Source organism: Bombus vancouverensis, chromosome 8 (genome assembly GCF_051014615.1).
Source record: "Bombus vancouverensis nearcticus chromosome 8, iyBomVanc1_principal, whole genome shotgun sequence".
Classification (NCBI taxonomy): Eukaryota; Metazoa; Arthropoda; class Insecta; order Hymenoptera; family Apidae; genus Bombus; species Bombus vancouverensis.
The window spans coordinates 1,345,564-1,363,840 of record NC_134918.1 but is presented as its reverse complement, the minus strand read 5'-3'; the positions used below and the strand labels follow the sequence as shown (position 1 = coordinate 1,363,840).

Genomic DNA, 18,277 nt, shown 5'->3' with positions numbered 1-18,277 from the left:
AATTTTGTCACTTTCGATGAATTTATGTTAAAAAAATTATTATCTTGCAGTAATTCTGTGATAATTATAGTATTTAAGTAACTATATTTCAATATTTAACTTTATTTGTTAAATTCTAGCTTAAGAAACACATTATTTTAAATATTATATATATTTATTCAAACATAATTTTTAAATGCAATTATTTTATAATTTTGTAATCAAATAGTGTATAATACAGGTAATGTACTTAATATTGACGTTAAGTATTAAAAGTGTATATTTATAAAATCATTTGTAAAAATATTATATGTTAGTATCTCTACTATACAATTTGTGACTGTTATATTACTTTAAATATGCAATTAAATTGTAAATCATTAACTTAAGTGTATTTATTAATCATTTTATATATAATATTATTTTATGGTTAAATATGAATGTAATACAGCTCAAAGAAATTATTTTTGAATACTTCTTTGGCTGAATATTTTGTATTTATTTTCGTTAAATACATATTATAACAAATGTATTGCAATTTATAAAAATCTGTTCTAAACTTACAGATGTAAATAAAATAAAGATGTAAATAATTACTTATTTCATTTATTATATTATATATTATATAATGTGCATAATTTGTTTTAGCTTAGTTCAGATAATATTTATTATTTCTTAGCAACGGTATATTATTTAATGGTATTATTAGCTGAAAATCAAACATGTTACATAAATCATCATTTTAGCATGTAAAGTAGCTCACGAAATACTTACGATAAAAAAACTTTTATATATATATATATATATATATATATATATATATATATATATATATAAAACTTCTACAACTTTTACATGCATTTTCGGATTGGTTTCAAATTTGATCAATATAATCATCATAGTTGTGTCTCATGAAAGTGTTAGTAACGTTTGAAAATAATTTATATGACATATACAATTGTATATAAAAGCTTTTAACTTCATTCATGAGTCACTATAGCTGTGTAATAATTGTACTAATTCAAAAAGGGCGCGTAACAAGTCGTGTAGTTCCGTGTTTTCTCGGAAGTTTACGCCATCGTATCTGTAGCGGTAGCGAATAGCGTCACTAACGAAAGGGGCGACAAGTGCCACGGTCGAACTATTTACTTGAATCTGTGTGCGAGTTGATTTAGTGTGTGGGTCAAAGCGAAGGGGCAAAAAAGAAGTCATCCTAGGAATCACTGCCATCACACGTAAGTAATGAATATATATTGAATACATGATGAAAAAAGGTCATTATCGTCGGTACAAATATTGGTGGTTGCGAAACCTCTACATTCAAATTAATTTTCCATAACATTGGATCTGGCGGTTGAACACGATACACTATAAGTTGTAATCATGTTTCGCACAAAGTGGTAATGGATACTTCACTTTGATCTTTTTTGCTTTATTCCTACGAAATGTGACATTTAATAGTGATCTGTATAAATATTCTCTTTTCAGTAAAGAACACGATCACTCATCTTTCTATCGGTTCTTGCAAATGGAGCACAGTCATAAGAATACCGACTGTTATTTTTTCTATTACTCAACATGCACAAAGGTATGTAAAATATAAAATGCACGAAACATTCGTTGTATTTAATCATCACCGTAAAATTTTAAATGTTGGATAGATTTGTTCCATATTGTTTCTGATACATTGAATTCGCGAGGTTAGATCGGCCATGTTGGTGGCAGGCTCTACGATATCATCCGTCGTTTTAAAATAATTAGTGAATCGTGTTATTTATATATTACAACAGTTGTATTTCTTCATTTCATGATTACTTTGAACTTTTTTTACTTTGAAAAATTTAACTGTCGTATATTGTTTACTATGTTCGTGTCCGAAACAATTTTTGTTACTCATGATGGTAATATTAATTGAAAATTGTGATGTTTGTCATTATGTATAAATAATTAAATATTTATTTTCATAATGTATTATGAGAAATTATATGAAATAACGTTAACTGTTGAATTTTGAATTGTTGAAGTTTGAATTATAGATTGTTGCAGTATTTACATTGTACATGAGCACTGCAACTAATTATAACAATTCTTTGTTAGTTCATTATTATTATACTTTTGATGTATCTGTATTTTATTATTTGTCTTTTTTGTTAATTTATAATTATATTTGTAGGGTGATAACTGTCCATTTAGACATGAACCATCCGCCTTGGGTTGTGAAACAATGTGCGTATATTGGAAGCAGGGCAAATGCTTTGATGAACATTGTAACTTTAGGCATATGGAATTAAGAGTAAGCATCATTCAAATATTACAGATAAATAAATCATTAATTGGAATTTTAAATAGTTTACTAATGTTTCTTTGTTACTTGTTCGAATAGAAAAATCGCAAATCAATCCCGTGTTATTGGGAAACACAACCTGGCGGTTGTAGAAAGCCACACTGTTCATTTATGCATAAAAACGCTCGTACAATTACTAATGATCCTATTAATCCAGTAAAAAATTTTGATTTAACATCAAAAACAATGAATCAAGAATGGTCAAATCGTCAAGGTAAGAGTATTATGTTATCATATGGGGTATTTCAAAATTAAACAATCAAATTATGTCAATATATAAAACAAGCATATTACATAAATATGGAAAATATTTTATTAACAAATATGTTTAAATGAGAATATTCAGTATGAAGTAATAGCAGATTTGTTAATATTTCAGTATGAAAGTAAATCAACAGTGTTTAACTAAATTGTTTATTTTAATTATATGTATTATTTTAAAGTATTGTAACTTTAATTAATTTTACATCTCAAAATGCTGTTCTTGTTTTTAATGAGAGCTTTATTATTTATTAATGAAATATTAAATGTAACATTCTGCATATTTTGTTTCTATATTATGTTGAACTTTCTCACGAATGTTATGCGATACATTATTGTTTTTATAACCTTTCATACAGGAATAAAATAAAATAAAAGGTCAATGATATTTTCATGATTAATATATTCATTATAATTAATTAATAAATTTTAAATTTCTGTTATATATATTCATAAAATATATTATTTAATTATTTAATTGTTTTGTTTTAGAATACCCTGTAAATTATGATTTTACAATATTTTATAACCTTATGTTGTTATTTTCATTTATTTTATAAGGTCTTTTTTCATTACTAACAGATGACACAAAATATGATGGTAGTAGTACTGAGTCAGATCAAGGTAGAGGAAGCAGTGAAGCAGGCAGTTTTATTGGTAGTCCAGCTGTTGATCCTCTTATCGTCAAATTTGAAGAAGGTATGAGGCTTTACTAGCCCCCCCGTCCATCTTTCAGCGTACATTATCTTACGTCGGCTACTCTTTCCCTTCCACCTAATCTACAAACAAGCATAAATATTCCTAATGCACTGAGTATTCCGAGTAACCTGACAATCCCTAATAACGTGTCTAACAGTCTCAACATACTAAACAATATTAACATTACGAACAATTTGAATATACCACAAGCTAATGTACAAAACTCACAAACTTCCCCTTGCCATCATGCATTATCATTTTCTCACCCACAAAATTTACATTCACATTCTCCTGGACAGTCATTGTCTCCACTACAAAATCAACAGAATTCTCCGCTGCTTCAGCAGCCATCATATTCACCTATTCATACTCAGCAAACTTCTCAACCTCAAACATCAAGATTTCCTTTCCCATACCTTGAAATGACGTCATATAGACGATTTTAAAATTACCGGGAATGCCCTAATTGTAACAATGTAAGTTTCTATCGACCAATAACCAGTATAGAAAAAATACGTTAATGAAATATTAAAACAAGGGAGAGAAACACAGATAAAATTATATGAAACAACTAAACATTGTCTTTTAAAAAAAGCTGGTGTAAAGTATTGTATAAACGTACAACATATACAATGCTTTATATGCAAAAGTGAAAAAGTTATACTTTCTATTTTGCAGTAAAATTGATTACAGATTTTTATATTGATTGAGCACCAGGAATGTTAGTACATTTCCGATACTTAATCGATTTTCACTTAATTTATCTGATTCATACAAGACTTGTAAATTAATATAATTAAGTTATTTAAGAAAGAAAAAGAAAAAAAAGACAAGTTCATTATGAGAAAACAGCTTAAGCTGCATCAATGTCACTAAAAACTTATATGATATTTTGCTAATAGTAATGGCTTTTTATAGTGTCAGATACATATTGATGTATTGTAAATTTCCACAAGATACGTTTTAAATTTCCTCTTCAATAATAAAGACTGCACTACTTAGAATTTATTGATACATATAATAAAATATTAATAGTTTTTATTTAGCTTACATAAAAAATGAAAGAGAGATAAAGATATATATGAAATTATATATATAAATATATGCAAGAAGAATATTTCATTAGTTATGAATATGTAGTGAAAAAGCAATAGGTGAACTATATCGTCGTCTTTATTATTGGATAGAATAAGGTTATAAAATTATATTGACATGTGAAGGATTTCTTTGAAAGATCATTTCGTACATTTGTGTACATAACACTTTAAGAATTATAGTCAAAGGTGTGTGTTGTTTCAATATAATGATTAAATTACACATATAATTTTGTATACACATACAGTGTATACCATGGGGAAGAGGGATAACATGCAACATTTAGATTGATCCGATAACTCTGTGTTCTCAGTGATATTGGTTTAAATTTACCGACTAGTTGTAATCAGAATTTACATCTATATTTGAACACAGTTATGGTTACATTATAATTATATTATAAATTAGAAAAGTTGAGAGTAACTGTATCATCAAAAATGAGCATGGTAACCTAATCATAAACTAAAGGAAAAAAAAAAACAAAAAAGAACAGAATAGAACGAAAAAAGCAAAAAAAAAAAAAACGTAGATTTGAATATCAATTTTTGCAGGGGCTGCTATATCTAAACTTTGCCTGTAGCCCTCTAACTGCCTATGGCTATCTTTCTCCAGCGGCAGCGCGATGAGCCTTGAATTTTCCCGAATGCCGCATAATAGAAAAAACAAGATCGGAGTACTCACGTCTTTTCGTTGTGCTATAACACTAACGAAACACGAACCTATACTGGATGAAATAAGAAGATAGCTATGGGTCGTCGCTTTGCCACACACACACGATTTGAACTCGCACAGATTTCTTGATAACCAATTCGACATCCGAGACTGGTTTAGGGTGAAGTAGTTTGTTTAGTTTTTAATTGAGACTGAGTTTTCATATGTTTGATGTTTGATCGTTTGAAAAAGGCTCAAAAGAAAGGATACTTCTTTCATCAGTGAGATGCCCTTGAAGCATAACCATTTGTGCAAATTGATGAAAAAAAAACAAAAAATCCAAAAAAAGATTATTCTAACATGTACTAATTTTTTGTTTGTGATTTTTAATACGGTTATGCTTTGAGCTAGATGAAGCGTAAGCGAGAGAAAAATATTATTCGAGTCGAATACTGCCCCAGATATATGTGCACATACGCGCATTTCTTTTTGGTATAGTGTTGTATGTATTTTTTACATGCGATTCGTAATAATGTTTTTCGTTTGAGAAGAAAGAAAGACGATAAAGGCGAGATGGACGAACAAGAACGAACAAAGATATATGAACCTTCATTTATAAGGATATATATACATATGTATAAGCAGTATCTGATTCAATCGTAATATCCCAGCCTTGATTTATAATATAGCGCGTACACATGAAAGAAATATGATAAATGCCTTCATATGTTTTGGCTTCCCACACGAATTAGCGAGTTTTCAAATGGCATGGGATAATAAGTATAAAACGAGCAATAGCAGTATAGCTATTCGTGTCTAGACGAAATTTGTTAATAGCAGCGTGTTGTATCAAAATTTTGTTGTGTTGTACAAACAGAAAGGAAAGAAAATCGCTTCTAAATCTTTCGATGTATAAAAGAGGGAAACGAATATTTTTCATCGAATCACGCTGCACGAGACAACACGAATCTTGAATCTGTATAAAAAGAAATTCTAACGTAAACATAAAATCTTGCAGCATGTTTCGTTTTACTCAAAGTTTCAATTATCGAAAATGTAAGAAATCTCCATGGTGAACGAGAACGAATGAGAAATTAATGACAGCATCGGGATTAAGAGAACTTTTTATTCTGATGATTCCTTTTAACGAGTTTTTTCAAATTTGTTGATAAGTGAATGTTAATCGTTCGATCTCGACCGAGGGAAATTTTATAGCTTAGATTCGTTTCTTTCGCCGATGATATCGTTATTCGATTATGTTGGATATTCTTGTACTTCGTTTTCCTACGATGAATCAGCGATTAAGAAGATTAGAGCAGAAAGCGAAGGAGATCGCACGGGAATATCAAATAAACGATCGAACAGTGAGGTTATATAATATAAATACGAAAAAGCTACGAGTATAAATATATGAATATATATCGTCACAAATATATATTTGTGTATTTATACATAAAAACGAGATAATTCCTAAGGAAAGAGGAAAATGCAACTTTATATCACGTATTGCATGCATACACAGATACATATTTACATATACGTACTCTTAAAAAAGAAAAAGAAAAAAAAATAATAAAAAAAGAGAAATAAGAGCGGAACTTGGTGGAATAGTACGTGTAAATTTTGTTTCAGTCGCATCGTGATCGAGTAATAATTATATAATTGCTTCATTATTAGAAATATTTAAAAAAGAGGAAAAAAGACGTAGAATTTCTTATCATAAAAATATTCTAGATCCCAATGAAAGCAAGAATATATATGTACATATATATATGAATATACATATATTCCTTATTTTTATTACGGAATACTATTTGCGCCTAGATCCGCACGAAGAGATATGATGAAAATAAAAAAAAAATTAAGTGTAATCTGCATTACGAGACTATCGTACAGCATGACGAAGTAATTATATTCTATTTAACTGCTAAATGATATATCCACGATCGAAATTAATCGTCGCCGTGTCTGAATGTCATCATCGATCACAAAATCGATAAATTCGGGATTATTATTGATTCTGCGGTTTTATACGGGTAGAATTCTACGTTCTAGTGCCTAAATTTTTGTCTTTACCTTTTATTGAATTTCTCTTTTTGATTTCGATGAAAGCAAAAACAGCAACAACAAAGAAGGGTTAGAATAGAAAAAGAAAAGAACCTATTAGTTTGAGATAGGAATAGCAGTGATCTTGAATCTCAAGATAACACTGCAGGATCTTTGTATTTTTTTGTTTAACTCTTGAACATAAATATGCGAATGAAAAGAACAAAATTTGTGATGTAGATCAAGAAACGTGCATGGAGAAGGGAGAAGGAATGAAAAGAAGAATGAGAAATGCGGATAAGCTTGAAAAAAAGAAAAATTATATATTATAGGCGATATAATAAGTGAGAGAGTGCGTGTATGTACGAGAAATTTCTCGATTTTTCGCTTTTTTCCTTTTTTTTCGCTATTAACAGTCTCCTGTCAGGAAAAAATATTCATTTAAAAGAAAAAAATGAAAAAGAACAAAATACGCGATAATAGTACGATACAAGTCAGTTTGATAATTACATTACATTGTAATTATTGAAATAATTGTTTCCCAATATATGTTTTTGTAATATATTTGCAAATAATGAGAAATAGAGGATCGCGTTCGCGAGAGTTAGAAAGAAGTCAGAGAATGGCGAAAGACGTGAAGAATGAGAAAAAGTTCCGTGACAGGCACGCTATACTGTCGAAAATAGATGCAGAGTTAAATGATTGTTTGAAATGCAACAAGATCGTCTTTTGACCCGTTCTCGCGCAGCAAGTGCAATTATCGCATGTTCTTTTCAAAGCACAGGGCCTGTAATGCGTGCCACCTCTTGGCGAATGTGTGTGTGCGTGCTTATTGAGAGACGAAATAGTGTAAAACTTAACTTAGTACGTTTAACGAGCGAGGAGAAGGAAAGAAAAGAAAAAGAGAGAAAAAAGATCAGTAGCTGGACTCGTGCCGCCGGCGACGACCTTTAATCGCTATTTATTATAGTCGAATAACATTAGTAATTTTAATATATCGTTTGTTTCGTTCGTGTCAACGTTCAGCCAATCAAACGACGCTGGTTTGGCTTGATTTACAATTAATTACCGTGAGATTCTTTCGATTGATTGAAAGAGTCGTTGATTACAAAATCATTCGCTTATCACAGGATCGGTAATTTACGTTTTCGTTTTCTACTGTATTTTATAAAAGAAAAATTTCTCGGTCGATCATTGCAATTTATATAATAACACTCTTTATATAAATTCTTTTTTGTTTCGTTGGTATTTTTCAAAGGTCTCAAATTTTAAAGCTTTCCTTTTTTTCCCTTTTGTAACATGCTTCTCGAGTTGTGTTTTTTTCTCCGTTTTAAGGGGTGTTCAATATGCTTTTTTGTTTTTCTTTGATCTGTGAATTATTTTTATTTTTAATTGTTAGTTATCGTGTGCGTTCAGCTGCAAATTGTTCTTAAATCATTGTCCCCCATTCGGGAGATGAATCTTTATTCGAATTATATTATATTACTTCGTCGATAGATGACTTTTTTTTCTGTTTTGTTCCTTTTCCTTTTTTATTTATTGTTACCAAAAGTCGTCATTGCAGCGGCATGACCGTTATTGTCTGTCATTCGTATCTCTGTTGTATTGATATATATTGTTACTTATTTGCGTATTTTTCCTCGAATTGTAACGCATGTGTTCTCGAAGTCGCGCGTGCGATGCTTGGTCAACGGCAATTTCAAAAATATGTCTCTATTCCAATATCTATATTCACAAAAAGAAAAATTTGCAAAATATTAACAGGAAAATATAATTATTGAAATAATTAACACAAAAAGAATTATCCTATATTAAAAATGCAAGAAATTATATAGTTTTTAATGATTGAATCATTTCATTGAAAAATTAATAAAGAACGAAGGAAATTGTCGTTGAATTCGTTTAAAATAACTTGTAAGCCTTTGTTTGGCGATTGACGATGAAACAAAAGGTGAGCAAGTCTCTTCAATTTCAAAAATAAAAACTGATTCGATTAAAAGTGAGAAAGTGGGGGTTGAGAAAGTAGAGAGAGAGTGAGAGAGAGAGAGAGAGAGAGGGAGAAACAGACAGACAGACAGACAGACAGACAGACAGACAGACAGACGGACAAAATAGACAGGCGGACAGAGAATGAGTAGAGGAGAGGAGAGGAGAGGAGAGGAGAGGAGAGAGAGCGAGAGAGAGAGAGAGAAAAGTAGAGAGATTATACGCTGAATATGCGATAAATAATTCCGTACTAATCCATGTAAACGAATGGAAAATATTAATTTTTACCGAGACGATTATTTGGATTCCAATAAACTTGATGCCATGAAATGAAAGGGAAAATAATGCTAGTGTGACAGAGACAATTTTTCCAATTTATTATTTATTTATAAAGATACAAGATTCGCGTTTTATAAAATTAATTGTATCGTCTTTTTACATTGGTCGAATAGTTTTTTTGGGCCTATTTTTTTGCATTTGTTGTATCGAATCTGAAACTATCACAAATAGTTATTTTTGCATTTATCCAAGGCATTATTATACAACAATTGCATCATACTTTAATATCTAATTAAAAATTAAGAAATATTCTATTTAAAAATTATAAAACACTGTAATTTTTTAATTGATTGATTCATTAATGATTTAATGATTAAAAATTACAAAATAATGTATTTTAATATTTCGTTTAGTTTTAAAGTCATCACTATTGCCCTGGACTAATAAATAATCAGTAAATTGCAAAAGCAATCCCAGCGTTGAAATAAATATTATTTGTGATAGTTTTTCTTTCAAATTGCGTTTCAAAATTTTTCAGAATTTCTCATTGAGTGTTGCGAAGCATTTGATCCTTACTAATTTGTGTTTTGTGAAATTTACCATGTCTGCCGCTCTTTTGCGTTAAAACTATGCATTGCGACACTTGATATTGCGAATACCGCATAGTGACACATACCTTTTTTTCACGACCGAATTGTTGTCCGGAATAATTTAATCCACGTGATTGCAAATGGATGATCAAATTAATTTGTAAAATGTTCACAAACATTGTACTCAGTTAAAAAAGAAAAGAAGAAAAACAAGAAAAGGGAGATTTTTCGACAACTACTAAATTAAAGATAATTAGACGACAATTTCACTCGAAACTCGGATTTTTTGGTTATTTTCTCATCGTCAACTTTTTTCTTTGTCGATGATCGATTCTTTGACTGTGTTGTGCCATTGTCGTGCGTTTATCCACGTTTTCTTATTTTTAATATATCTATAATATTTATTATATAAGTATATATATACACACATATATATTAAATATTATATTAAACATTATATTAAATATATATAAAATATTTATATATTTATATATATTCATATCCATATATATAAATAAATAAATATATTAAATATATATATATATATGTTATACAATATACATTATATGTATTATATATATACATATACATTGTAAAATTCTTAGGCCATTTAAAAAATATTTTTATACAGGAACAAGTCTTTATGGCCCTTCTTGTTTGTAGGTTTTCTCGATCCACAATTTATTTAGGAATAGTGTTTTAAATTAGAAAAGGGAAATCAAAAACGTGAAAATTATTTGAAATGTTAAAATAGAAATGACAGTTTAAAATAAATTTGTTCACATATTATTCAGGGAAAACAAAAGAAAGTTGCACAAAATATCAATTATTTCAAGTTAATAAATATTTTTCAATATATTATTAATAACTCTTGAATTTATATTTTTTTAGCAAATTACCAATAATGCTAGAGTCAAATATTTCTCCCGTAGTTAAAACGGAATTTATTTTTTAATAAAGGAAAATTAAATTTTTTAATAAAAACAAAAGATTTCCATTTGATATCTGGCTTAAGATTTTTGCACAATATTGCATATACATATACATATGTATGTATCTATATAAAAGAAAGAGAGAAAGGAAAAGATTGTTTTAAATATTGGCTGGTTCGTGTACTTCCCAATTGTGTGGAGAAAGAAGCCTGGAGGGAACTAGAAAAAAATCCAAAAGCGACGAATTTTCAAAGAGATTTTTGAAAAGTAATTAGTAAACAGAGAACCAAAAAGAGAAAGAGAGAGAGAGAGAGAGGAAATAAGAGAGAAAGGAGCACAAAGAGATGATAACGACGACGATACTAATTTACCTATTGGATTTTAAGCATAGATTACCTGATCACGTAAAATCAAAGAAGTTTGTACAATTAGTGCTAGTTACTCTTAAACTGTAGGAAATAAGAAATTGTTAAAAGGAACGAAAAGAAAAAGAAAGACACAAAAAAAGATAGAAAAAGGGAGGAGAGAGATGGATCACCGAACTCATATCCAAGGAAAATCGGTCAAAGTATTGGAATTGTACTCTACATTTTCGTTGTTTCTATTTTCAAACTCAAACTTTTCCCCATAATCTCAACCGGAGATCGAAGGCTACTTCAATCTACCAAAAACGACAATTAGACAATAACAGAAATAATCTACGATCAAAACTCAGAGTAAGCTCACTTTAGAGTTAATTAAGAGCCTTTCAAATAATTCTAATCTAAAAGATGCTTGGGAGACGCCAAATAGAATTTTGAAACGAATCAAAAGTAAACATAAATAGAAACTTTTAAAAGAAAATTCTTAAACAAATCAAAAGTAAACACACAGAAATTTTTTAAAATATTTGTAAAATGTTGTAAAATAAACGAGAGATGAAACATATCTAAGGATTTTAACAACAAAATGGAACATTCTCGTTCAATAATAAAACAAAGATTTCCGCAATTTCGTGGTATGTTTCTTCCAGAATCGGACAATGAAAGTGTACCGTCTCCGGTAAAGCCGCAGCTGAGGGTACCATACTGCAAGACATACGAGGAGATTCGTCTGGAGGAGATTCAAGCCGAAAGCGCCGCCTACTATTCCTATCAGACTGAAGACTATCAGAATGATGTTGGTGGCGGGAAGATCAAGACTCGTAGGACCAAAAAAATCTGTCGGTATCTGTCAATGAACAACGATTCGAGCGACAAAAAAGGATTGGACTTCAAGGTTCTTTCACTGGATGAAATTCGTCGTCGAAAATACAAAGGTTTTGAAGAAAATAAAATCAGAAGCATAGAATCGATGGATTCAATCAATACAAAGGAATCGACAGGATTTCTGAAAGACGCCGTAGAAACAGAAGCTGAATTTAAAGAAGCAATTTCTGTTAGAGGAGTGAAGAGACGTTTGGAAAATGTAGAAGAGGACACTTCTAAGCGCAAAGTGAAGTGTAATAACGATCGTAGCGTCATCTCGAGCAGTGTGCCGCCTGTGAAGCTCAGAAGATCTCCAAAGAGGTTGAGTTTGCTGCTCAGTGAGGAACGAGATGAAAAAATTGGCCAGGAGGAGCAAATCGAAGAAAAGAAAGAAGGATCTGGTAGAAATAGTCCCGAATCAAGTTCTATGGAAAGATTGAACGAATCACAGTCGATGAGTTCGAATAGTAGACCTAGGAAGAATGAAGTTGAGGTTAGATTATGTGATAGCAGCACGAATGAGGATCAGGTGCAATTAGAAATAAGTGAACCGAAGAAATCGGTTGATACGTACACTGTAGTGGATTCTAAAGAAGCAGACAGTTTGTTGAATGTAAATGAAGAGGATTATTTGACATTGGACATGGCGTCGGATGATATTTTGAAGGACATCGACGCGTTGCTCAAAGATAAAACCTCGATTTGGAGGAGAAGCTAAGGAACGTGTACTTATGTGAAAAATCGACTGGAATAACATTTGCTCATTTTCTATGGTTTGTTTCTCTTTCTATCGATAAGTGATGAGTGGAGAAATAAAATTTTTCGGTCGACTTATTTTCCACATTTTCGAACTGACTGAGGGATTCTGTCTGGTTTTTTTACCACAAATGAGATAAGTGAGACTGTCCATAGATAGAATTTTGTCGTAGGTTGATTCTTCAATAGACGAAGAAGATGTTTAGATAATTATCCTACTAATTATCGTTGTGAAGACTAGTAAAAGTTGAGGAGAATCGTATCGTCGAATTCGATTGTTTCGTGGAGGCCTGTATTCTATTTAAGCGATATGGGCGTGATTTGTTTCTGAAGGAATGAATGAAGAATTTTAGATTCTTGCGTGGCTATTGATCAATACCTAATATTTTTGTTCCGACTTAGCAGAATATACAGGGTATCCCTGTAATCAAGGTATGATTACATAACACTCTACGTGATAAAGCAAATTGAAAATATAGAATAACATTTGCCAAACTTGTCAAATATATTTAAACTTTGCTAATTCCAGGCTACACAAGAGTAGATAATCGATATAAGGTTATTCTACGTGCAGGAACAGAATACAATTTTTTCATAGGATCAATTTCCGTTTCCGATAATATTAAATTCGACAATTTGTTAAATGCACGTATTACATCAAATCAATTTTTAATTAAATACGTTAAATACGAAGCCTATTTTCTTGAAAACGAGACTTTAAACGGAAGAATTGTATTCCACATTTTTGTCTAATTTTCGCATGTGGAATAATTTCCTGCTGATTGTTCACGCGCATACGAATAAGTAATTATTCAAGTTCACGTGTTGTACCAAACAAATTTTTAAATTCGATTTTATTAAAAATGAAAATTCCGTATGAAAAACTTTTATTTTATATCTTCGAGTTATTTTTTACGTAGAATCACGCATTTGTTGATTGTACTACGATAGCTGGGATACTCTGTGTTCTTAGTATTTTGAATATTTTTAAAATTTAATATTCAATTTCATTCAACATTTTTTCTTTTATCTACTTAATATAAAATAACTAAAAATTGGAAGAATGAATGATTGATTTGAAAAAATAAATTAATTTGGGAAAAATAGTTTCGGTTTAATGTTTGCAGAAGGTTCTTGTTTATTATTCCAGTATTTTTTTGTTCGATATGATTTTAATACAGTGTTATGTATCTTATTATATAATTTCTGTGTTATAACATTTGGTCACGATGATTACTCTCGGAAACGAATGCATTTCCACCGTTTTTATTTATCCTTTCGTATTTTTCTTCTGATTACTATACGTGTTTTATTTACTCCAACAAACGAGATAAAATTTCTGGTACATTATATATGTATTACATTTATATACAGAGTATAAAAAAATAATGATCTGAAATTTTAAAAACTTACAATATTTATTAAGCGGAATAAAAGATGCTTAATCAATATTGAATCTATAATTAATTTTTTCAACAAAAACGTAATTTTATATTTTCAAACAATTTAGGTACTTACGTCTCGTGGTAATACTATTATTAACATTTATTATATAAATCAAATTTAATAAAATTTAATAATAAAATTCACACGTAAACAGAAATATTTATCGAAATTGAAGTTTAAAGAAAGATACCACCAATATCAATAAAATATCATAGCCAACCGTAACATTTTGTTATTTATTTCAAAGAGACGTTTGATTTGTTTTTCATTTATATTCAATATTGTGTTATCTTGTTTGATAGATATATACACATTTTCTACTTTTATAATTCAACTACGTTATTAAATAATGTAGTTGATTAAATTAATAGAATTCAGTAAACTAAGTTTGGGGGCTAAGATTATATTCTATGCTATCTACAAGTATTGATTTTAGAACCAATGTTGATTGAACATTTTTTATTCTTTTTAGTAGATATCGTAAGTTTTTAAAGTGTAAGATACTTGCTTTTTTAACATTCCTATTATACAGGATAATTCACCTAATTTTAAGTCATCAAATAACTTATAACTCTGATTTTTTATATGAAATGTGTATCATGTGACATTTCTCTGAAATGTCTTTTCTTATAACAGTCAAAATTACACGATTAATTTAATTACTCTGTATATAAATAATTAAATAATTTAAACAAGATGATAAAATATTCTTTATTCTCGTGTAGAATGAGATACTTAACGAATAATATTTCAATGTAGCTCCATATTTCCTAAAAATACGTTGTTAGAGAAACATCGCCTTTAAGCATATTTTTTACTGTCCAACGTTTTTACAATTATTTTTAATCCAAATTATTTTTATTTTGGAGAGTCATTTGCAGAATATTAAATGATTGTCAAAAACTAGAACATTTATTAAATTAAAAATATTTGAAGATCAATATTGGACTCAAAATGTCAATTACATTCTTCGTTGTGTAGAATGATTTAAATTTCGCTGTCGCTAAGGATTTTTCAAAAGCAGTTTCGGTTGAAATTGAATCGAGATCAAGATATAATTGATTATTATAAAATTGCAGCAGGATTAATTTGTTCAAAATTTTGTATTCTGTGAAAAATAATAACAACTAATAAGATAGTATCAATGTGTATACATGTCTGTTTAATGTGAAATTCTTTGATCTATTCTATTTTAGATATATTACGAAACTTTGAATTGAATGGAAGAGTTCTTTGACATCACGCTAGTATTGTCAGTAGCTTTACTATAATATTAATAATTTTTACTTTTAATTTTGTTGTCAATTTCAAAATGTCGTTAGATATTTGTTCAAAAAGAAAAGTTTCGTAAAATATCGAAAATATAAATTATCGAAAAAGTATGGATGAAAAAATGAACTTATTAAAAGAAAGTAACATAACATGAATGACGATTAAAAATAATTAAAAAGTATTTAAAAAATAATTATCGACTAATTAAATAATAATTTTTTAATTTAATTAAATGTTATTTTCCAAATGAATTGGTACAAAAGATTTGAGCACTTTCTTAAAATGTGAAATTTTTACATTTTTAAGTGATATTTAATTCTCTTTTAATCAAACTACAAACCTATACGCTTACAATCAAGCTACACCTGTGCTTAGACGAATAAACCAAATTCTGTGAAAATTGTTGCCTACGTTTTATTCGATATGAATCTTGTGGTAGGAATTAGAAGGTCGACGAATTCCATGTTGTTTCTCCAAAAGTTAAACGAATTTGTAGATTATTCTGTTGGTCATTCGATATTTCTACAGATCGAGGTACCTTCTGATGCGTATTGTGCCAAAGAAGTATTAAATTAGAACAAATATACGATTATTACATTTGCAAACTACTGCACGTTATGTTTGTTTTCCTTTTTATAAGTTCTATTATATTGATTTATTGGTATTTTTTAAAATTGAGATATACGAATGACGAAGGAAAACTCGAATTTATTATTTTTAAAGTAATTAATTAAAGTAGTGTTGTAATATGTATTTTAGTAGAATTTTGTAATTGTAATTTTATAATAGTAACTTATATTTGAAAATGTCTGAGTTATGAATTATTTAAACATTCACGTAGATTTCATTTTATACTTTGCATAACCTGATATACTTCAATATAATCAAATATTTGAGAATATCGAAATATTCTATAATGAGAATTTCTAAGGTAAGTGTTATTCAAAATTAAAATATATAGATATTAATTAATATATTGTGAAATGATATTAAGAAGGAAATTGTATTTATTTGTTTTATATATGTCGGAGATGAAAGGACATCGGAGCCTTCCCTTTGGAACTTCGGGAAAATCCCTTAACACCGTAATATAGATTCTATCATAGGCGTAATTAAACAATTGCCGTCATTCGATCCGATTGTATTTGTTCGAGATTTGTGATAATGAGCTTGGCTCGAAGCGACAGCCAGTCGCCGAACGTAGTCGCGGTCAAGGGATGAACGTTTTGTCTAACAAAGGTATGGAGTAATAGTATAGCTCTCCTTAAAAAGAAATAGTTGTAGCGGCACTCGATAGTAAACATTTCAACGGTTTCTGTCCTGTGGTTCGCCACACGCAAATCCTATTCTTCGAGTAAGATGATTGCCAGATGTCGATGCGTTGCCGCACTACACGTACAGCTTTCCCTCGAGGGCGGCTAGCATCTTTTTCTAACCACCAACATGGAAATTGACCAATTATCAGCAACGTCAATTTCCCTCACTTTCTGAACGAAGGCTATCCTCGACGAATCCGATGATCTCGTGTCCTTAGACACACCCCATCATAGTTTTCCTCCGCAGCATCATCGCGACAGAAAATCATTCTCTCGTGAGGTCGTATTAGCGAGTTACTTAGTGTCTGTACGCTCGGTGGATATTCCTCGTTTTAACAAAGAGTCCGACTTAGATATCGTGAGCATGTTCATCTATCATCCCGTTGACCGCGGATTCTTTATTGAACCTAGGATCATTGTCATTAGTTTCTCGAGTATCTAATTACCGCGGTTACTTGTCTAATTCTATAATAATCGTATTTGCACTAGTCAATGTCTTCTCTATTGCATAACGACAACGTGTAATCCGAACGAAAATTCGTTTCACGCCCCTAACTCTGATTCTAATGTAAACCCGACATATAGAATGACATAAAAATTTCTTTCATTTCGTTTTTTTAAGATAACTTCGGAATAAATTTGATTTTCTCTTTTGTGTGGACTGATACATTTCTTTTAGCATACTTGTATTCTTTTAAATAAACGACTCGAATATTTAGTCATTTACAAAATAATAAATAAAATAATTGTTTCGAAATATTATTTCACATGTTCAAAATACATATGTTGTAGTGGTTTTTTTCAAATAAAAATTCTCAAAGAAAATAAAACGGGTTTTAAAAATTATATTTCTATGCTTTCGTGGCATATAAATTAACAATTTCAAAATATTTTATTATATTTCAAAGAATAATGCAATCGAAGATTAATACATATAAAGTTTATTTGAAGTACTTCAAAATTAGTTTCAAAAATTAAAATAGGCTTGATTCGTAAGAAATTAATATTAAGAACATCCATGCGCAAAAAGTAACGCTCTATAATCAAGATGTTGAAAAAATAAATATTTTATTACGAATTCTCTTTCCTTTTGGATAGAGATAACTATTATTGTCCGAAATAAATACATACATATATGTCGAAATAAGTTATTTATTTGATATAAATAGTGTTTAAAAATAAAAACGAGAAGGAGAGCACTCATTGTCAGTGCGGTAGGAGAGTAACAACGTACATATTATATAGTTTTTGTTGTATGAAAAGATACTATTTAGTATTAATTATTTTCAACCTAATACAAGCTAAAGAAGTAAAATAAAATACAGATAATTGTAGAAGCTTGAAATAAACGTCAAGTCTCTTCTATAACATCTATTGATTAATTATCAATATTTATTAT

At 29.5% G+C, this 18,277-nt stretch overlaps 1 protein-coding gene across 2 annotated transcripts; it reads left to right on the top strand.

Annotated features, from left to right (window-relative positions):
* Positions 1-1,077: 1,077 nt before the first annotated feature.
* LOC117164691 (uncharacterized) lies at positions 1,078-18,227 on the top strand. Of its 2 annotated transcripts, none has more exons than XM_033347912.2 (6): positions 1,078-1,214; positions 1,468-1,567; positions 2,153-2,272; positions 2,363-2,537; positions 3,167-3,283; positions 11,875-18,227. In XM_033347912.2, exons 2-6 carry the CDS (start codon positions 1,508-1,510, stop codon positions 12,804-12,806), a joined length of 1,404 nt encoding a protein of 467 aa, XP_033203803.2. In that variant the 5' UTR covers positions 1,078-1,214; positions 1,468-1,507; the 3' UTR covers positions 12,807-18,227. The 2 variants fall into 2 exon arrangements, with proteins under 2 accessions (XP_033203803.2, XP_033203802.2); XM_033347911.2 differs by lacking the exon at positions 1,078-1,214 and adding an exon at positions 1,235-1,379.
* The last annotated feature ends 50 nt before the right edge of the window (positions 18,228-18,277 follow it).